The 23,305-nt window shown below is 40.5% G+C and overlaps 1 protein-coding gene across 1 annotated transcript in view; it reads right to left on the bottom strand.

Moving 5' to 3' along the window:
• Positions 1-7,462: 7,462 nt before the first annotated feature.
• LOC104516404 (phospholipid-transporting ATPase IB-like) overlaps positions 7,463-23,305 on the bottom strand; it is a gene marked incomplete at its 3' end in the record, with an annotated part of 21,018 nt that continues 5,175 nt past the window's right edge. Inside the window, exons 5-14 of the mRNA XM_010160713.1 lie at positions 21,928-22,001; positions 18,929-18,998; positions 17,230-17,357; positions 16,135-16,246; positions 15,287-15,452; positions 12,900-13,027; positions 11,677-11,754; positions 9,588-9,676; positions 8,799-8,843; positions 7,463-7,538 (exon numbers count right to left, since the gene is read on the bottom strand). Coding sequence (XP_010159015.1) covers positions 7,463-7,538; positions 8,799-8,843; positions 9,588-9,676; positions 11,677-11,754; positions 12,900-13,027; positions 15,287-15,452; positions 16,135-16,246; positions 17,230-17,357; positions 18,929-18,998; positions 21,928-22,001 — 966 coding nt within the window. The remainder of the gene's footprint in view (positions 7,539-8,798; positions 8,844-9,587; positions 9,677-11,676; positions 11,755-12,899; positions 13,028-15,286; positions 15,453-16,134; positions 16,247-17,229; positions 17,358-18,928; positions 18,999-21,927; positions 22,002-23,305) is intronic.

Raw genomic sequence — 23,305 nt, 5'->3', positions numbered from 1 at the left:
ACATCAGAATCTTGTATCACAGCAGCCATTTGCTTGGTGACTGAGTCAGACATGAACACAGCAGCTCTACACCTGCAGAAGGCCTCCGCTGACTTCGTGAACTCACTGTTATTTTTTAATATGAAAGTATGTAGTTCCCCAAGTTCACATTAGCATAGCATATTTTTTTATATACTGTCTTAACAGAGCCAGTACAAAATGAAGAGCATTACAGGGGCTGTTAGCAGAAGGTCAGGCCAAAAACCCACTCTTGTCATCTAAAACCTAGCATCATACAGAAGAATCCTACAAATGTCTAGTAAAACATAATCCAAGGGTTGTGAAAAATTAAAATACTTCTATATGATTTGTTCTGCTAGTCTACACTAGCAGTTCACACCAGAAAAAAGGCTACAACATGCCAATGAAACTTTTTCACGTGAAAGCTACATACCCCCAGAAATCTGATAAGAGACTTGTGTTACATTTACTTTAAGAGTACATGCAGTACTACTATCTCAAATGCAGCACAGCTATTTTACAAAATCCTTTAATCACTAGAACTACTGGGATGTTAGAAACCCCTCCATTTCCCACTTAAAGAGGCACCTCAAACACAAGCTGTCACAAATGGGCCAGCAGCATTCACAACCAGCTCTCAGTCATGTTAATGCTTCTCTCTCCAACCAAGGTATGTGATAAAAATGAAGTTTTGTTATATCTCAGAACCTATTTCAGGGACAAGACCAAGAATATGGAAAGAAAGTGTTGAGTTCTGTGGTTTCGGGGTCTGTTTTTTTTCTCCAATATGGTGCACATAGTTTCCATGCTTGTACAACAGAAGGGTGCACTGGCAATAGCAAGGATTAATTAGTAGGAAATAAATTGCTACAAAAGCCATAAAAACAAACATCAGCTGGCAAATTTTGTGTTACCATATATGAACAAAGAGTAAGCATATCAGAAAGTGTAATAAAAAGACTGAAGGCCCAATACTTCAGTTCTTGTTTTACTTTGTATACTTAGTCAAAAATATTTTCAAAACAACCATCTCACACAGGATCTCTTCATATTAAAACTTGTGAATTTTGTGCTAACACACCACTAAAGTAACAGTTGTAGCTTTTGACATCCTGCAATGCTGAGATTTTGTTCAAGAAAATGAATAGATGGAATATAATCAGAAAGTAGCACACAAAAGGTTTACTCCCCAGCAAGTTACTGGTCAGGAAGTTACTGCTGCTCCGTTATTTCCAACGACAGATATGAAAGTTGCATCTCTATCTCAAAACACACAGCCTGCCAAATTCTCAGAGCAGCTTTCATTGCTACAGACCTTCCTTGCACATATATCACCTAGCCCCTTACACGCTTCCATAGCATGTGTTCTATCAGTTGGAAACCACCAGTCTCTGGTAATGTTATAGATTTTGATCCTTCCTGCATATATATTTCTGCTTCCAAGCCAGCAATGTAAGTTGTTGTTGCCTTGGTATTTTCACAGCTCACAATGGATCACATGGCTATCTTCCAATTCCACAGCACGAGATCACCAGACACAGGCCCAGCTTGTCACGCCAGCTCCTCCACACAGCTATCATTTGTTGCCTATGTTGTTCCAGCACTGACACAATATTTATTGTGCTGGCATGAATCAGGATAGAGAATTAGATTTCCTACTTCAGAGCTGTGACCTGAAAATTCAGTAGTGGCTTCTGTGGCAATGCATCCCTTTTATCATGCCAAGCTTAACCCCAGCATAGAATCATAGAATCACAGAAGGTTGGAAGGGACCTTAAAGACCATCTAGTTCCAACCCCCCTGCCATGGGCAGGGACACCTTCCACTAGACCAGGTTGCTCCAAGCCTCATCCAGCCTGGCCTTGAACACTTCCAGGGATGGGGCATCCACAGCTTCTCTGGGCAACCTGTGCCAGTGCCTCACCACCCTCTCTGGGAAGAACTTCCTGATATCTAATCTAAACCTCCCTGATTTCAATTTGTACCCATTACCCCTTGTCCTATCACTACAGGCTCTTGTAAAAAGTGCTCTCCCAGTACCCTTGTAGCCCCTTCAGATACTGGAAAGCTGCAATGAGGTCTCCCCGGAGCCTCCTCTTCTCCAGGCTGAACAAGCCCAACTCTCTCAGCCTGTCCCCATAGCAGAGGTGCTCCAGCCCTCTGATCATCTTCGTGGCCTCCTCTGGCCTCGCTCCAAGTGGTCAATATCCTTCTGATATTGAGGGATATTCAGCATAATACTGAAGTGACACAGGTTAATTGATTCTGCTTTTTTAATGTCCCCTATTCAGTAAACCTGCCATTTTAGCATTCACATGCTCACTGATGATCTGAGAGACATGACTTGCCTGCTCATTTGTTAAACTCAGCTTTATTTCCTCCCATCCCATTTTTTCCTTCTCTACTCCTCTGTAGCAGTAATGAAGTTTGAATACTTAGTTCATCCGTCTATTTCATCTGTCCACAGGCAGGTCTCACGCTAAGTACGTTCTCCTGCCTTGTTTTTCCCTATGGGCCAAACAGCTCTGGGTGAGAGCTACTGCTTTTCTTTCTCCATCTTTCCCAAAGATCCACAAAACTCCTGGTTCATACACACCATCTACACACCAGCAATATATCCCACTGGCTAAACCTAGTTTGAACACTGCCCCTACAAGCTGAAGGCTACAGACACAATGAGACAGTCTCCAATTTTGGAAGCAGCCTCTGGATAGTTATCTACAACGCATGATCTACACTGAAAGCAAGGCTTCCCTATCTAGAGGGCTCAGCACAAGCCACTATCAAGCAGGACATATGCTGTTGGTCAGGAAGCTGTATCACAAGTTCGTTCCTTTGTGTTCTCCCTTATTCAGAGGAAACAAAACACCGAGTCAAAATTTATTCTTTCAGAGAGCAAGCTGCACCCTGCAGAACTATGTATCTGCACATTCGTCATGCTTGTCCTTATCTGGGTCTCCTCAATCTGAGGGCAGAGCCTGCATTATTTTAGTCAACTCTTCACAGCCTGAAACTGTCTCAAGGAAGCTGCAAGTGAAGTTAAAGGGATTTCTTCATCCTCCTTCACTTGTAGCAGCATCAGATCAGTGCCTCCATGCACAATATTTCCAGATGCGCAGGACTAACAGGTTTTTAAGCAAACGGCCAATGGAATATGAAAGAACAGTCTAACTACATGAGCTTACTACTGTGCATCAATGTGGCACATTCTGCCAAGGATAGCTAGTAAAATACTTACCTACTTCATTACCAGGGAGTATTATGACTAACGACCAACAGCCTAAGATGTGAACTTCCTACCATTTTGTTCATTAAACTACCTGTAGAATAGTGTGGGGATCCAGTCACATTGGGCACCTCCAGTACAGTTAAGTCAGTAAGGCTGCAAGGGATATTTCAGGCACAGATGCCAATAACACCTTCACCAGCATTTGATTATCAGATTTAAATGTAAGAGTAAATTTAGCTTAAAAATATATATCTATCAAAAGCACCAGAATGTGATATATAAAGGTACTGCCTTCTACTTCGGCTAAAGAAAAGTACCAGAGTCCCATGCACAGTAAGGACATAAGAAAACAAATTCATTACAATGCTGTAACAATTAAATTTGGGAGCTGTACAACAACATTTGAGCAGTTTCCAGGCAACAGTTATTTTCTGAACCAAAGCTTCCCAGGGTTTCTCATCACCCGGTTAGATTTTCCTCCTCCTGGACTTTAAAATCCTGGTTTTCACCCCAGTAAGTAGTATTATATTTTTATTGCTCTGCTTTCCTAAGGAATTAAGAACAACAGCCATTTCAAAAAAGCCTGATGGGATAAAAGCCTCAGCACACACTCCACAAAAACAAGCAGACACATTGAAGACATCTAAACAAGCACTTTCAATGAAGTAAAGGCTCAACTTGAGCACAGGAGTTACATGTTCTGCCTGGCCAGCTGCTAAACCACTCAAACATACTCTCTGAATCAATTCATACATCTACAGCTATAGCATGTCCTTGCTGCTTTTTGTCAAAACGGTAATTTAGGGGACAGAGAAGAGCTCATATGCAATTTGGACTCAGCAAAGGAATTTCAGAGAGAATACAGGGAGATAGAGGAGTCTAGAATGAGATCCAAGTTTATCAGTTCTTTCACTTCTTGACCTTCCTCCCTGCACTCATATCAACAGCACAGCATCACACATGCAACTCTCAAGCACCAAGATAAAGATCATTTAGAATAACCAAGCTTTATTTTAATTCTTTAGAAATAACTGATCTTTTCTTATTTTAGTAAGACTTTACACCATCTTCCCTACAGAAACAAACCAGTATCATACTCTTGGCACAGCTACACAGTTCACCCAACAGAACCTGTTGCAGAGAGAAAGCACAGGCAGACAAACCCAGGGACTGCCTTCCACATTAAAATCCCAGAGAAGCCAAGAGGAATCTCCACAAGTTTAAGACAAATTATTTTTCCTTGGAACATTTCCTACAGGGCAATAATTCTTTGACTGTTAAGAGTAGACTCTACCATCAGTCAGTCCTTACAGACCCATCACCCAGAAAGGCTATGAAATTTAGAGGTGGTGCAAGATGCTAAAAACTTTCCTAGCAAATAGAAGACAGTCTCATGTGGAGAAGTACGTTACTTCTTACTTTCAACCTCAAAAGAAAAATACTTGGCACTGAGACAGCTCTAAACTAAAACTTGTGTCTGGCTGAAAAAAGCAGTCTGCAAGACCGGAGCAATGAGCACTTAATGAGTGTTTGTGAGAGTTCACACTGACAGCTTCACCTGCAAACGGGCAAACATTGAAAGGGAACTCATAGTCCAGCTGAGTACCACACCATCTGAACCCCTCAAAGGCAGCTTGTGCTGGAACACTTCAGTTACACCACCTCAGTTCACTAAAAGTGGATACTGTCAGGCATCTACAAATAGCATCTGCGGATACCTTCTAGCTATGAAAACCAAGACACTAAGCTTTAGGTAGAAAGATGATGTTTAACAGAGATTGGTTTGGGATGGAAGGGACCTCAAAGATCATCTAGTTCCAACCCCCCTGCCATGGGCAGGGACACCTTCCACTAGACCAGGTTGCTCAAAGCCTCATCCAGCCTGGCCTTGAACACTTCCAGGGATGGGGCATCCACAGCTTCTCTGGGCAACCTGTGCCAGTGCCTCACCACCCTCTCCAGGAAGAACTTCTTCCTGATATCTAATCTAAACCTCCCCACTTTCAATTTAAACCCATTACCCCTTGTCCTGTCACTACAGGCCCTTGTAAAAAGTCCCCCCCAGCTTCCTTGTAGCCCCTTCAGGTACTGGAAGGTGCTATAAGGGCTCCCCGGAGCCTTCTCTTCTCCAGGCTGAACCAGCCCAACTCTCTCAGCCTGTCCCCATAGCAGAGGTGCTCCAGCCCTCTGAGCATCTTCGTGGCCTCCTCTGGACTCGCTCCAACCCAGAACATCCTTCTGATGTTGAGGGCACCACAGCTGGATGCAGAACTGCAGGTAAGGTCTCAAGAGCAGAGGAGAGGGGGAGAATCCCCTCCCTGGACCTGCTGACCACGCTTCTCCTGATACAGCCCAGGATACAATTGGCTTCCTGGGCTGCCAGCACACACTGCCAACTAACTTGTGACATCTTAACACCTGTAGTAAGCTAGAAACATGTGACCCACCCCTCCTCCACTATCCTGTAATACAGCCCTCATCTCACTGATGCAGTTTGACAAACAGACCTGAACTTCCTAACGAAGTGTCACATGTTGTCCTTGCATTCTTATGTTTTGTGCTAAACCACTTGTCAGTGGGAGGCATCCATCCCTCCAGCACAGTCAGGCTTCAAAAGATAATTTTACAGAAGATACACCTAAAGTCTTATCAGCCAAAAGTTTCTCCACTGATATCCTGAGGGCTGACAGTGTGCTCAGCACAACAGTCAGCCATGAAACGACAACAGTATTTATCTACTCACATTGCCAGCCAACAGGAAATGTGATACGAAAGGATTCAGCATGTAAAAGACAAAGACTTGTCTGAGCTGTATGGACAGGGTGACAGCTAGCAAAGGTACCAAAAGGCTTTATTAGCCTGCTACAACAAATATTCCTGTTCTGACTCCCAAGGTAAAAGCTCTACCCAGCAAAGATCAAAATTAGAGATAAACCTAAGTTAAGGCACCATCTCAAGGCTAGATGAGAACTTCCACCTCACAGCCCATTTGATGGACATCAATTTTGCTGATTCTATTAAAACGTACCAAAGCACTTCCCTATATGGATGCCTAAAGCAACAGCTAGCAACTAAGAGCTTGAAAACGCCTTACCTGCAGCCTGCACCTAAGCAAGCAGCCTTCCTTTCAGGAGTACCTGGAGTCAGTAACTACCATAAACCATAGCCATACATGAACAGAATACAACGCAACAAAAAGGAACCCAAATCTCAGCTGCAGGCGAAGGCCAGTGGGAAATCCTTCCAGTGAGGATTACAAGTGATACATAGGAGGCCAGTATACTGTCCTGGGAGGGTCACCTTGCTGAAGGTTAGAGCATAGGAGCCATCTTCAGGCTCTATCACCCTGAGGAACACGTAGTGCCACACAAATTAAATATTCCTTCATGTGTGTACACCATGCTGCATTTCAAATTCCCAAAAACCATAAAGCAAAACAGAAAGCAAGGCTTTGCTACACACAAACAGTATTATGTAATTAAGCTTAGTATGAGCATCTAAAATATAACCCACCCAATCACAGAAGTTATACTGTCTAAGGAAAGCACTCAGCTAATAGAGTTTGTCATGTGAGTTCATACTCACCAATGCCAAGATCTCCTACTGTGACAGAAGTTCCACAGAATTCAAGTCATGCTTTTTTTGCAAGTTACTTGAACTGTCTGGTGTCCAGTGAGACACTTGACAGCTGCATAGTTTCTGAATAAGCAGAGAACTGACACTCTCCTAAAGACTAGGTCCCTTTAGGACATAACCAGTTAGGCTAAGATTACTAATCATTAAGTCTCATGCTAAACTTAAGCTTGCAATTAAGTCTCATCCCTTCCATCTTTTATACAATTCAAATTCCCGATATCTGCAGTATTTAAAGCAGGTGTCTCACCTCAACCACCTTGCAGTGCTCTAGATTACTATTAAGAACATTTCAACAGCATGGACACTCAAACACTAAGTAGTTTTTCTTTAAAAATATCACAGTTTCTACCATCATTTGCTACAAGACACTATCATCTTCCATATACGCTAGCATATATAAAGCTGTTCTATAGCTAGCTGATATCCATATCAAAACCATTTTCTTGAATTCAGTAGTAAGACAAGAGGGCAGAAAAGGTGTTTGTGGGAGCTATTTTGCTTCATTTTTATCCCCTCTGTGCTTGCTTGACATACCACCTGATCACACAAATTGATTTGTTTAGCATTCAAGACATGATATTCAAAGAGTAGACTCACATGGTCATTTTCAATGTTTTGCAGCAGTCTTGGATCATCAAATTCACACGACTCACTGGTGGAAGGAGGTAGCTGGCTGCAGAGCAAGACAAGAACAATCAAGCCTAAGTGGCAACACTGCCAATTTTACTACTACATCTATTTTATTGGTGAAACAAAGGAAAAAACAAAGTAAGATTCTACTGTCCTTTAAAGTATTGTGGAAACATATGAGTAATGCACAAAGTACTGAAAACAAGCAATAATTTCTTCAGCACACCAGCAAAAAACCTCAAGTGGTTATTCTTGAAAATATATTTGAGAAAAGTCAAGTGTCAACACATCTTCTAGGACACACATAGCAGAAACAACTTTTAAGTGTACTCGAAATACATTGATCTACTTTAAAAGCAAGTCACCTCAAAATCAGAAATCAATATCCCTAAGCTCCCTCTCTAATCAGTGAGTTCTGATTCAAGTTGATCACTGGAGGATTTTAAGCCTGAGTACTCAAGGTTAGTAGCTAAAAGAAACTCTTCCACAGAACTGACTAGCAAAGAGGTGTACAAGGAGGAAAAAAGATGGCAACGAAGTAAACCACTATCTTAGAATGAAGAAGCATCCACAGAAACTACATCTCAGCAGAAGCAGCAACATAACCCTCCTAAAAAGGCAATCCTAAGTGCTGGGACAGGGAAGAAGCCTAACAGCTCATCAGAAAGTGGTTTTCTAACAACATTCAGAGTCTGTTTCTTGCGTGGCAACTCACTTATCTGTGTTTGCCATTCACAGCCACATCAGCCCTCCTTGGCTCTTCTGTTCCTTCTAATAATCTGAATATGCTACAGTAACACCTGCGTAACAGTTCAGATTCACTCTTTTCTGTGGAATGGGACAGAAACCACTTTGATAAATCCCTGAATAAAGAGAAGTTGTCCTGACACAACACCTTCGTATCAAGCTCTTCCCCAGTTTAATTATGAAGACATAGCAGGAGTTCCTTTTCCTCTCCTTGTCAGGTTTGAACTTAGTGATTGCAAAGAGGAACATTCAGTCTCTACCTAGAGGTAACGTTACTGTAAATGAGGTTACTCATAGCTTGCAGCTTAGTGGTCTGCACTGATTAATCAGCACTGCATTAGCATACATCAAAGCCACTGCCTATCCCTCCTCCCCCCTCACCCACCATCTCTCTGCACAGAAGAGAACACCCCCACCCACCAGCTCCACATTAGGCTCCTGCTACGACACACTCAAGCATATAGCTCCCTTGGGTTTCTTCCCAAATTGGGAAGTAGTCTTGATACAGGTGGTCCCCACTCTGCGATACAGAACACAAACATGTCAGAATATTTACCTGAAATCTTCTGATGAACGTTCTCTTTCCAGCTCAGGAAAGTGACTGAGGGATAGGAAGAAAAAAAAAGAGCACTTATTTCACTTTGCAAGCTAGAAAATAGGTAGAAGGCAATGATGAATGAGTCATCACACACAAACATATGCTGGAACTCTGGGTTCAGCTGTTCATACACTTGAACAAAATTCTTATGCCTTTCAAGGTATCTAATTCAGTTACCATGAAAATCAAAAGTTAACTTTCACAAAAATCTTAAGGCTACCCTTCTAAAATTAAGCAAAGGCAACAATGATTTAGTAATCAAGACTCAAAAGGTCAAGTGCTAATACTGGCACCACTAAAAGGGATTTTTTTGACAGAAAACACACCAGTATGGAGATATCCATCCTCTGCAGGCAATATTTAACTCTCTAACTACAGTTACATGTACATGGCTGTCATGAAATCCTAGTTCATCTGAAGTCACAGAAACACAGACTGACAATTGCTACCCTTGAGCTACACCTTCCCTCTGAAAAGGACAGAGGTTATTTAGCACTTGTGGTTAACTCTGAATTATAATCAAAGTTATGAAGCAAGTAATGTTTTCTCTTTACTTGATGTTAAATACTGTCCAGGTTTGCATTTCATAATTTGTGTTGCAGAACATAAAAATTAAAGCTATGAACTGAGACCACAGAAAATACTAGAATACAAGTTGAACAGAACATTCAGTCCTGTTCTGATACAATGGTATATCATTGATAAGCACATGTTAACCTAAAGGGTTTCTGAAAAATTTATACCTACCCATATGTCACTCCAGCAATACTACATTTCTTAAAGTTCATTATATTGCATGTTAGAGTCCCTGTTTTATCAGAAAACAGGTATTTTACCTGGAAGAAAAAAAAAAGTCCAGTTTTCAACTTGAAAAGTAACAACACTCAAAGTAGAAAACAGATGAATTATCAGGAAAATTCTGGAAGACACAGCACTCAACTGTCACAGTATTGGCCAATACAAGCTTATCACAGCTTAGTTTGTCTTAAAGCTACAGGAAAATAATAAGTTACTTAAAGGCATTATTTCTTCTTTATTTCTAAACACAAAAAAGGCCCAAATAGTAGGTATCAATTGTCAAGGTTCCTGTGTGGTCAATACAGATGCACTGGCTTGTGCTAGTTGAACATTCACCAAGTCTTTCAACAGCACTGATGTCTACAGTAAGACTGCAAATTAAAACAAAGACACTTCAAATTCTGATGATTCTTCAACAATCTTAACAGACCAAGTAAGTTTTGTGTTCTAAAGATAACTAGGAACTTCTTCAGGGTTCCCCCCCCCAAACAGTACTGTGCAAAGAACATCCCAGGGTAAGCCCAAGCGGCATTCTGCAGACAGACATAGGATGGTTTCTCTGGTAGCCAGCCATGAGAAGGCCTGAAGTGAAGAGACACAGCCACAGTCAGCATTGCCCAAGCTAACAATCCCTTAGTGGGAAACAGCAACTTCCAGCTAGAGCTTGGAAACAACTCCAACACCATGACTTCCCTTGGAGCATTAGCAGACTCAAGTTCCCCAAATTCAGTAGGCCACAACTGACCAAAATTATTTGCAAGCTATTTTTTACACTGTTTCCTATGCAACAAGTAAGATTTTAAACCAGCAACAGGCAGTATGGGATAGTGCTAACAAAGGAGTTATCCAGTTTAAGTACCAGAATATTTTGCCTGGAGTTGCAAAAACCTTTTCCTTAGCATTTGCAATTCAGTTCCAGACAGTGCTCTATGCTACTAGTTAAGCGACCCTTTCAGCTGTGCACCACACCACTACTGGATACAGCATTGGAAACTGAGCCTGTGCAAGTTGGAAGTCAAAGCGGGTACCAAAACATTTGAGGAACTTAGATTTAAAATGCACCTGTGAGCAAGTAATACAATTCACAAACAAAAATCCTGTTTAGTTAAATGAAATCAATAGTAAGCTATTTCTGAAAACATTAAGAGCCAATAATACATACTATGCCACATGGTATCTTTTACTTCAGACAAAAATACTACCATAATTTGGCAGCTGATCACTTCACACCAAAACACTAGATAGAAATCAATTTTTAGCAGTTCTAAAGAAGAGGAGATCAATCAAATTAAGCTGGAAGAATATTGACTACCACCCAGCTGAGCAGCACACAACTGCATGTTTTCCACACAAATACTGTCTCCAACGCTAATTTTGCATGAATTATAGAGTACATGTGGTTCAATTACATACTTTTGACTTTGGTGGTAAGGAGAAAGCCTACCATTTCTCAAAGGTGCTACAAAATAAGCTGTGTTTTCCAGTAACCTTGTTTCAGGAACCCCTTCCATTATGAAAAATATGATTTGCAGAATATACACAAACGCCTTACAAGTTAAAATAGTTATCTTTACTTGAAAGGAAGATTAAAGTGTTTGAAGGAACACAAACTAGGTAAGGAATAGAACTGCATCTTTTTGCCACACATTTCTTGCGAAGTGGTCAAAAACTTGAACAACTTGGAACACAGGTTGAGGCTGTTGGCCTGCTCTTCAGCCAAGCTTAATCCTGTACATTCTGTTCTGGTATAGACAGTCACAACCACAAGGCATCTTGCAACATCCTTGACAAAAAAGTCAGTTTAAAGTGAACATTTTTTTCCTTTTTTTCTTAAGAACAAAATCATTTCCCAGGCTTAAAACTACCTACATGATCTCAAGTTTGATCCCGTGATACCTCATTATTTTAAAGACTTGGACTAATGAAAATAAACGTCCCATTAACCTTAACAGAGTAAAACAGTTTTGTACTGCATGTTCTCACACCTTCTGTCTTGCCAGAACACAATCACAAAAATGACACTTAAACATTCTCTTACCTGCCCAAGTTCCTCATTAAGGTTTGAGGTTCTGGCCATCGCAGGTGTATCTGTTTCAGGATAATACATATCTATGTCCTGAAGTGAGAGCAAAATTAGAGCTATGCTGCGCAAATTAAACAAAAGCCTCCAGTCTTCTTTCAGTCAGCTCCAACCTGGCTTGACTGGCTTAACTCCATTGGTGGAGGTTTTAAAGTTTAGAGACAAACAAGCCAAATAGTAGTGCCTTCTTCCCAGAATATACATGTACATGAGAAAAGCTAGATTCAATTATTTTCTTCAGTACATCTCTAAGAATTTAGTACAGTAGGAAGAAGTTCTAACAGGCATCAGTCACAGTATTCATAGGCCTTCAGTTACCAAAAAGCAATTTACTATAGCCTCACCCATGACTGAAGATACCATTTAAGTGACTTTGTGAAATCAGACCCTTCTATTACTACATTTATTTGTGATGGTAAACAAAACAGCTGCTAGATGGACCAAAGCAATTTCTCAAGTGAGTGAATAAGTGTCTCCAATACATCATAAGCAGTTCAGAACTCACACATTAGATCTGGTTTACATGTATGTTAGAGAAACTACTACAGTTTTACTGAAAGTTCATGATTAATTCACACTAAGACAAGAAGTGTTTTCCCTTCACTTTTTATTGTTCAATTTAACAGACATCACTACAGTATTTTTGGATCACAACTGAAGAGAAAAACACTTTGAAGTCAAAACTTCACTGAACAGAGGGATCACTGTCTTGTCACATGACACACCACCAACTCATCTCCTTGGAGAAATACTATGATTCATATCAGAAGTGAATTTAAGGCCAGCCTCAGGATTAAAAAAGCAACACAAACCCACACACCCCCAAAAGAAGTCTAGTCTTTCCCTCTGCTGTGGCTAAGAGAAGCTAAAAGGTACCCAAGAGTACTCAAAAGTTATTTGCTGCATGTGAGTCAGCTGAGAGACCTCCCCTCAACCAGAGCCCTGAGCCTTGCTCCTCATCCTGAAAGCTTAACATATTCAAGGACATCATTTGCACAGGTGAGCTTCCTACAGCTAAATCTTTTCATTTCTGATTGAACACAGAACTAAAACAGAATACTCTGAACCTCTCCCTGCCTTTCTCAGAAGTTACATCAGAAAACTCACTAGAAAATCTAGTCAAGATATCACTTTTGTCACTGCCCAAAGCTGACATTAATACGTCTATTCTTGTTACTTACCCAATTTATAAAAAGAGCCTGAGTAAACTTGACAACTTCCAGTGTCACCAGAAGGCTGATTGGAATAAGGTTGTTGTACAAGATGATAAATGTCAGCAGATTATATCCAAAGTTGACAGACAGCATTTCTGTGGGCCAACAGACATAAGACATAAACAGACAGAAGGCAGAAGCCTGAGTGGTACAGTATAGGGGCATCCTTTTGCCATTGGCCTAATCAGATTTAGTAGTGCTAAAATAATCAGCAAGTGTGTTAAGGCCTAGTACAAGGCCCTTTTTAATACTGATTCCAATAGTTCACATATAAGACACCCACAGAACACATGCCTAGATACACAGCATATTGTGTACCAGGTGAAGGGCAAGATTGGTGAAGTTATCCATTAGGGACAGAACCTGAACCATTTTTGCTAAACAGATGGTAAGAAGTATGGTATTCCACACTATAACCCAAATTTAGATATTTATCAGATGTGTGAACTGCCCCAATTAACAGTCACCAGCAACACTAGTAATACCTTTACCTTCCTGAAAAAGTGCCTATTTGTCTTGGTGGAGTTAAAGAACAAAAATAAGGATTGAAGTTTGTTCTGAAGTCTGCCAGCATTGGTGTGAATTTCTCAATTTAGCCAAAGAAACCCAAGAGAACAAGTTCACCATTAAACAGACAGACAATAAATGCAACTGAGGCATCCTGCTTAAGCAGAGGTGCTGTTATTCATGGTGACAACACTGGGCAAGGTGCTCAACTAAATCTGCCAGCACAACTCATCCTAAAGGGATGGTAAGCATTTACAGACTGCAAGCAGGAACAGACAAGGCTCAGCAGAGCAAGAACGAAGGCTCCTGCTCATGGTGCCACCCACCCTCTTTACATCCAAAGCCTCCACATTTGACCTTCAAATGCCATCTAGTCCATGACCCTTCCAATGACACCTTCAACATGATCAGGTTGCTCAGAGCCCTGTCCAACCTGACCTTTAATGTTTCCAGGGATAAGGCATCTACCATCTCTGGTCAACTTGTTCCAGTGTTTCATCTCCCTCATCATAAAAACCACCTTCTTATACCTAGCCTAAATATACCCTCTTTCAGTTTAGAGCCATTACCCCTTGGCCTATCACAAGAGGCTCTGTGAAAAAAATCTGGCACCATCTTTCCTAAAAGTATCTACTTGTGTAACTGGAGAAAGTCTTTTCCACATGCAGCAGTTACAGAAGATACAAATTGTGCATTTGTTCTACTAAAAAAAGCCTTTATATAGACTACTACATCATCTTAGTTTATTACAGGTTGCAGCTGTTTCATATTAGCACAAGTTCAAAAGTTTGTTCCATTCACCTTTTCAATAAGACTTGCGTCACTGGAAGGCATAAATGTAAAACTCCTCATTAAAAAGCAAGGGTGTGGGGAAGAAACTTTGAGAGTTGCTGATACTGCTACTAGAAGACATGACATCTACCAAAAATAAACTCAAATATGAGGCACTTGCATGCTCTTCCTTTAAGATTTTTCTTCATTACTATCACAACTGCAGTTCTTAAACTGAAGACACACTTTGCCATCTGTCTTGAAATCACCAGCAGAAAAATCATTTGCAGTTTGTGAGTTTTTTTTTCTAGATCTGCATCTCAAGATGTCTGTAACATGACATTTTATAACTCACTAATGTAACCCTCTTAAGTCAGAAGTCTACTGGAAAGCAATTTGTTTCATCCGTAAGTGTTTGCATAAGGCCCATCTTTGATATATGAACCATGAAATTCATGGAATATGAATGAAATCAAATAAAACCCTTCAATAAGCATGCTGAGAGATCAGTTCTCACAACAAATTAACAGAAGTCAGAAGCCAAAATTACTGAAACATTATCCCACAAATACAAAAACGTAACATTTAGATTTTAAGTGTTCTCTGAGAGTAGATAGGCATTTCTGACTGAAAAAACAGCCAGAAGTCCTTTGCTTCTCTGCAGAGTCATAAAGCTGAAGTCAGTATCAAACTGACACCTGCCACTCCGCAGTCAGGTACATGATATATAAAGCAGCAGTACATGTCCTGCTTTGAAAAGAAATCTGTACATGGCATCTCCACAGAACTGATAACTTGAACACCAAACATCCAAAAATAACTCCCTTCTGTTTCCACCCCACTCCCTAGGTGGTAGCACAATGATACTGACCTGACCCAGTGAGGTTTTTGTTAATAAAACCTTCTAAAGAAGTTCACTCATGCCAGCACATTCTCAAAGAAATATTTTGCCATCAGACAGTTTGGACAGGCTCTGCTTCTTTGTGTTGCTTATTTTACTCATTCATTTAGCAAAGCTAAGAACCTGGCAGGCCCTACAGCCTGACACAGCCCTAGCACACTGCCTGCATACTCACTGTTGGAGCCAAGGTACCAGACGACTTCGCCGTGTGTTCTGTTCCATAATAAGGCACCTACAGAACTCACAAGGGCCATCACCAGGAGAATGCAGAACAAAACCAGGATCTGCATGTTGGTCACTTTCTCCACATTGGATCTCTTCAGAGGTGCTTTGGTTGAATTCTGAACAGCATCAGAAAAAAAAAAGTCCAACAATGGCTTATACAAGAGAAAACTGCAGAGGAAGACTCAGTCTTTATTTTTAGAGCCAATACTGAGCTGAATAGAGTTGTAGTAGCAAGTTCTGTGAAGCTCAACAAGGTAGTAATAGGAGCCAATACTCCTAACAACTCCAAAACTAACAAACAGATCAGGGGAACAGAACCACACAGTTTTTAACAAGCTAGCACACCCATCTCCTGGCTGTCCATCCCACCAACAGTCAGAGGTGAGCAACACATACATGTTGCTTTTCTCTCAAGACACCCCTGCCATTAAGGCAATAAAGAGATTGTGGTCTTAACCTAATTATCTCCCAGTGCTGAAATTGTAGGTGGCCATTACCATTTCCTCAGCTGTTAAACCTCAGTTTTAAATGTTGTCTAGCTACCAGATAAAGTAAGATATAGTTAGTTTTGCTTACATACTGAAGCATTTTGAGACAAATAGCTCAATAATTGTTTACCATAAGCACACATGCAACCTCACATACAACAGTATCCTTGTACTCCTCAAGACCCCCAGGTCTTAAACAGCTAGAGTGAGTCAAACCATTTCACTAAATCAAGTCCAAAAGGGAAGTAGGACACAGGAAAGATGACCAGCTTCTGCCAGAAGATACTCTCGATCTCCTTAAAAACTTTACCTGCATGAGTTTTGTGTCATGTCCTGTATACACAACAATACCCAAGACCCATTGAGTGTTTCTCAGTTGTGCACCTCTTAGCAAGATCTGGTCTGGACCAACAGGAACCGGGCTGCAAAGCAAGAAGTATGTATCTTAAAACTCTTGATAACACTTGAGAAAAGTACTACTCCTTTCAGCCTTAATTGCCCCCTCCAAAAAAAGAGTTCAAGCCACAAAAGGGGGAAATGAATATGAACTTAGATTGTCCACACAACTCAAGAGCACTGAACCCTTAGACTAATCCCTGCTACAGCACAGTAGAGCAAAGGTGATACAAGGGAGCTGTTCCAGTTACCCAGAGACCTTGCGGCAGCCATAAACCTACTCTGCACTTGACCTTAGCTAACATGTTTTCTGACATGAAGGAGACTTAAAGAGACCACCCATTCCAAGCATGCTGTAACCTCATATGTGCCATTAAGCAAGTGGAAAACTATATTATCCATGTGATTTTCAAGTGGAATGCAAGTGATCTACTGTTTGTGCTTCTGTCACTATTCATCTGAGTTGCCCAAGGAATATAGTTTTTGTCCAGGCAGACAGGTACAGCCTGATGAAACCTGTATGTTCCTACTAACCTTTCAAATTCTATGAATTCAAGCATTAAAACCCAGTTCAGTTTTTCCCATGAGTTGCAACAGACTGAAGTCACACTGATAAAGACTCCAGATTCTGGGATCCTTTTTGTCTATGGATCTCAGTGTGGTACAGCCTTTGGCTCTACTCGGAAGGGAAAGGTTTCTCATTTCCCCTGCTAATCTCCTATAACAGGAAGGGCCTAAAAACCTGAGCCATTTCCCCCACTGATCCTACTCTGTAGGTGTTAATTCTGATAGAATTAGTCCAAAGAAACCAGGTCTCCCATAACGAGTAGAAGACTCCACAGGAGGATGAAACTATTATCTCATACTGGAAGACGCCCCGATTGACAACTGTTATTACCCTCTTCTTCCCCAGCAAGAACATGCATGTGCTCAGTGTCGCAGACTGAAAGCACACAGGAAGCATTTTCCCCAAGCAAATGCATTTAAGGCTTTGTTGCCAATTCAATACCTTTGACCATCTAAGCGCAAGTTTCCAGTGAAGTCGTAAAGGTGACGGTTGGGTCCTTCACATTCTATCCTTCCAGAGACCTTCATCAATTCTTCTCTTGACTGGAGACTAGCTGTTTGAGACAACCCCTGCAGACACCAATCCAAAAGAAACTTGTGAAAAATTAGAAGGCGTTGAAGAAACCAGTGTTTTCTTCCAACATCTAACACATCAAATGTAATTACTATGTGTGTAGTTCTCGGTTTGTTGGTGGATTTTGTTTTGTTTTTTTTTTTTTTTTTAACAGGTATTGAACAACTCTTTCCTGCAACGAAAATTCATTTCAGACATGTGCAATCCTGTTATAAAGGACTAGTTTAAATACCTCTACCCAAGAGCTGAATTACCTTCATGACCCCTCTAACCAAAAGAAAGTCCCATCCACAGAGCACGAAGTTGCACATTTGTAGGAAGAAGTAGGAGACAAGCAATATAAACAGGCCTGGCTTTTCTCAAAGTTGAGCTCCACTGATGTGTTACTGCTGCTAAATATAGCCACTCTTAAGTGAAGTCTTTCTTGGGTCACTGCAGCCATTATTCTCTGATACTACTCAAGGTTAATTATCAACCCATCATGCAACTGTAACCTAACATATTGCTACTCCACCTCAGTGTGCTCCATTGCTTTTCCTCTGTCTACAAAAAAACTCCACTTGGTTAAGAGCAATGCACTTGGTGTTTCTTCTGCTACATTTTGACTGCGACACTGCAGGTCAGAACAAGGCCTTAAAAAAGACTGCACAAGCTTTTATTTTTATTTAAAGCATGTGTCCTGAAACAAATAAAATGTGACAGGAACAAGACGTGATCTATTGGGCTGATCCAGAACAGCAGATGACATTTCCACAGCTCATGTACAGCTTTAAAAAAAATAAATCTGTATTTCAAAATCCTACTCCAATTTCCTTGTTTGTAATGAGACGGCAAATATTCTGAACTATTTCTATACACCATAGCCAACAGTACTGCCTCAAAACTAGAAATACCCAAATCAATTCTACTACTTAACACAAAGAACAAATTAACTTAAACATAAAAATCCTTCTGAGCACTCTGTAGAGGCAGAAGCAACAGACTGGCACTTGTGACAGCAGAAACTACAGCTCTCAACACAAGCACAGCTACTTCTTTAATACAGCACTCAAATTCAACTCAAATTTTGGACGTAAGGAAGTAGTCTTGGACGTAAAGAAGTAGTTCTTCACCGAAAGGGTTATCACACACTGGAACAGGCTGCCCAGGGGGGTGGTGGAGTCACCATCCCTGGATGTGTTTAAGAGACGGGTGGATGAGGTGCTGAGAGATATGGTTTAGTGGCGGACAGATACGGTTGGACTGGATGATCTCTAAGGTCTTTTCCAACCTAGTGATTCTATGATTCCACTTATTAGACCTTCAGCAAAACACAACCAAGGTCTGCTTAATTTGCTTTTGTGGGCTTGTAATACTTCCTCCAGCTTAGTTCCTTACGCTTGCACAGGAACTATTATTGCTTGGGTTTGCAACTCTCAGAAAAGGCTAAAGCCACCCTGAAAAAAATATTTTTGTTTAAAAAAAACCCTACAAGTATTTGTATTTCTGACATGCAAACAGACTCTGCTTTGTAGACAATATTAGACACCTAAATGGAAAAAAAAAAGAGAAATTCAGTTTGTTTTACCTGTCGTATTTTAAGATTGGTCTCTCCATCGAGATTAGCTGTTTCAATATAGCACATGGCTTGTGGTTCACTGTAAGGAGCATAAGATTGTCAATATAACAACCCAGTACTTTTCATATACTGTTTTTGCACCAAGACAGGCCACAATACACTGCGGAAGACAAACCCATATTACTGGTGTATGACTATCAAAGACAGCTGAAAGTACACATTTTAGAGATATCTTTGGATATGAACACTCATACAACAAATTATAGATGAAGAAGAGTCTAAATCATGACATTAAGAAATCAACAAATCATTATAAACCTGGATGGCTGCAGTGGACTATTTTACATTGCAATCCATTGAATTGCTTCAGATTGCAAGAGATATAGATAAAATGCTGAGTACTGAATGCAGTAAAAAGGGGACATGCTTGGCTGAAGGGGGTGCTCCTTGCTACTGAGTTCCAGCTGCTAACTGTGCACACAGAAGGTCATGGCCACATAATGACCTTAAAGTCAAGGGACTTGTGGAAGTACATCTGAAGTCAGCCCTTTTTCACCTGAGAATTAGAAAAAAGGTACAGCAGTATTAAAACTGAGGGCTGTAATCTCCATCTTCCAGAGATGCTTCTGCTGTTATGAACAGGGGCAAAAAGAAATTCCTTTTAAAACTCATTGTTCCAAGTAACACAGAAGAGACTCCATAGGTAACACCTGTGATAAGGAAGGGTATCAGTCTTTTCCTGACACACCCCTAGGATTTTTAACCCCTGTATGGCACCATCAAAAAATTTTTCCTAACTGCCTGCTCAGGCTTATAAGGAATATCAGTTTCCTAAATGCACCCAAACACGTGCTTCAGCATATCACTTCCCATACTCTGATGTTGCTATTTCTTTTCCAAAGTAACCGATTGCTCTAACAGCCAATCTATTTCAGCAGCACAGTACACAATAAAGGCCCCTCAAGACAAAAAATTGTTGTGAAACAGACAGGCCTATTAACACAGAAAGTTAGATTTGTTTATCCAGATAATTTTTCTGGAGAAAAAAAAAGGGGGGGGTCAGAGTCTGCTATTTGTCTTCTCCCCTACAGGCAACCTGAATCTGAACCCAAGAATGCCACAGATTAAGTCCAGCTGGATTCTGGATTTACTTCTGTTGCAAACACTTTATCCACTACAACTCAAGTGGTTGACTCAGGAGAGAGGCCTCTGGCAATGCAGTCACCTCCATTTCCAATGAAGTGTGGAAGTGTTTCCATACAAATTTGTGTTTGGATTCAAATATCTTTCCTTCATGTAAATTTATTCTCTACGTAAGATTAATTTCAGGTCATCTTTCTTCTATGTGGGGAGTAAAGAGTCAAGATAAAAACAACTGTTTCACCTCTGACAGTCAGCTCAGACACAGAAAATCAGCACATAAAAGCAGAAGACCCCATCCCTTCAGAGCATGCAAAGCCTTCTGGTGAACTGAGGACACTTAGTGCTGTCATATAAAAGAAGCATGGGAATCACACCAATCGTAAATCAGAACTGCCATCAAAGTTGGTATTTATTGCAAGCATAGCTTTCCCAAATCAACATACTTGGGGTTAAATTCACCAGTTATCACATGATTATCAGTGACAGCAGATTAGTAGAATAGTGTAGAACAAAAAGCTGACCCATGCAAGTTCAGGAATAAATCAGATGGTTGTTTAGTATAATACATTAGAGAAGTTCAAGTAGAACACCTATTCCTCAGTGCTGAAACAGCAAGTTACTGATGTCCAAGTGCAGCCTAACTAACTGCATACTAAGGTTAATACCTGCCTATTTGAAATTTGGGGTTTGTTTCGCAGAACTGCAGTATCGTACACATAGGAATGAAAACACCTCTATGCTTGATCATGTGACAGTTCAAAAGGACTGAGCTTCCCCATACAACTCAAAAAATGAAACCTAAAACATAAAACTAGTTTCTTGGGAGTTATGTAATCCAAGAGAGCTGTAACCTGGAGGCCAGACACCTGCAGTCACTGTTGAAAAGCATGCAGACAGAAGGAAATTATGGAGAAAAGCAGGGTGTCCTAAGGTTTGGTTATTAGAGAAAAGCATGCTCAAGAACAGGAATTGCACTATTGCCTCTTGTTTAAATCTCATCTAAGTTGACAGTGGTCTTGATTTGACCTCAAGTTGTTCAACACAATATAGGATCTAGATTAGCAGCCAAGTACAACCAAAATCCTTTTAGGAACTAACAACTACACTTTATTTGCCAGTACACCCATATAAAGTTGTCCCATATTTCACAAAGAAACATAACCAGGACTCAAGATTGTTTACTCCTTCTATCATGCTATGGAAGCGCTATGTGAGCTGTACCATAGACAAGGAGCAAACAAATGAAGTCCAAGAGCTATTTTGCAGGCTAGTTAAATGCCAGCTGGGCTACCCTTTTAGAATTACTGTATGGAAGAAATTTTTCTTGAAAGGCAGGAAAATATGCTGGAAACTCAGTGAAATTAGTTGGACAAAAATTTAATATTCCTTAATTAAATAGAGGGATCCTCAGAAGGCCACAGAGCAACTGACAGCACGAAGCTTGTTTAACAGACCTTCAGTCCTCCAACAAACTCAATGATACACTTCGTGAATTACAGGTACATAATATTATGAAGTCTTAAAAAAGCCTTCTTTCTTGTGGTGGAATCACCATCCCTGGAGGTGTTCAAGGAACACGTAGACATGGTGCTTGAGGACACGGTCTAGTGGGTCTGGTAGTGTTGAGTTGATGGTTGGACTACGTGATCTTATAGGTCTCTCCCAACCTTAGTGATTGTGATTAACTGACCTACAATAATACATGAACCATTGACTAGTAAAGCACTATTTTGACACTGTTGAAATTTAGATGTGGAGAAAAAACAGTGCCATCTGATGTCCTTTTTTATTAAGAGCAAACACAGACTTCAGTTCTCTGTGCCTCAGTTCATCAGACACATCACTTCCACACCCACCCAGGATACCTGGAAGATACAATGATCATGTCTGCTGGAAGATGTTGCCCATTGGTGACCTTCACAATATCTCCTACTGCTACCTGTTGAGTCAGGGGCAGGAGTACAGTAGCATGGAAAAGAAAAAAAAACAGAACACTTGTCTGGAATGTTAGTTTGTTATATTTTCTCACCCAGTTAAGAGAACAGCATCATGCACAGAACAGCTAGAGACAGCACTTCTGAATGTCAGAGTACTTTTCACTGCAAGTTGGGAAATATCAAAGCCTTCCTTTTTCTGAAGGCAAAATAGACAATTCTCTATAGAAAAACATATATATTCATTTGGAGCATGTGAACTTCTGTGGCTTATATTTTTATTAATTTTTTATATAATCCTGCCATTATTCAAATTTGAGTTTCCCTTTAGTCTTATTTAACCTACAGAAAGGTTTTTTTCCTAGTAAGAAAGTTCTCTTTAAACTTGACCTTCCCCAATTACCATGAGTTTCTCCTACTCTTTCTCCAGATTACTTACCTAACCAGGCATTTTCTCCTTAGCCCTCTTCAGAAGCACTAGTCATTACCAGGCAATATTGTCTCTACAGATAGATAGCGTCAACCAGCTCTTCCCTGACCTATAAGCACTCAAGATGTGCAAAGTCCTAATTGCTGGAACCCTGAAGAACTAAGTTTTCAGCACCTTTAACACGAGTCACACATGCATGGGACTTCCATTCAAGAACCAAGTAGCACTCAAAATCATAAGCCAGGCTTGTCTGATGAGTATCAGACTGCCCAGCATCCAATGCACTGCTAAGTCTGAAATAGGCTTAAATATTTAACAGATTAGTTCTTATAAATTGAAATATTTTGCATGTTTGAACAGACAGATTCATTAGTGCTACTTTGATCCCACTGAAAATAAATTCCCTACCAATTTCAGCCCAAAAATCTATCAGAAGTGTGCCTTAAAGTAAACAAGGTGGATTGGACAGGACCAATATCCCTAAAATCAAGCCTGGACAACATGCAGATGTGGACACAGGCCAATTCAAGAAGTACCTTAAGGTTTCATAAAACCAAATTCCAGTCTCAGCTTTAAACATCTTTCCATTCAAGTGTCCTCATTACAAGTAGGACATGGTACAGCATAAACAGGCATCAGCATTAGCCATCAGAATCCTTGGCAATCTTCAGTTAATATCCCTAAAATCAAGCCTGGACAACATGCAGATGTGGACACAGGCCAATTCAAGAAGTACCTTAAGGTTTCATAAAACCAAATTCCAGTCTCAGCTTTAAACATCTTTCCATTCAAGTGTCCTCATTACAAGTAGGACATGGTACAGCATAAACAGGCATCAGCATTAGCCATCAGAATCCTTGGCAATCTTCAGTTTCTACT

The sequence above is a fragment of the Eurypyga helias genome, unplaced genomic scaffold (genome assembly GCF_000690775.1).
Source record: "Eurypyga helias isolate BGI_N326 unplaced genomic scaffold, ASM69077v1 scaffold18411, whole genome shotgun sequence".
Lineage (NCBI taxonomy): Eukaryota > Metazoa > Chordata > Aves > Eurypygiformes > Eurypygidae > Eurypyga > Eurypyga helias.
The sequence above is the reverse complement of the archived record's forward strand: the minus strand, read 5'-3'. Positions and strand labels throughout refer to the sequence as shown.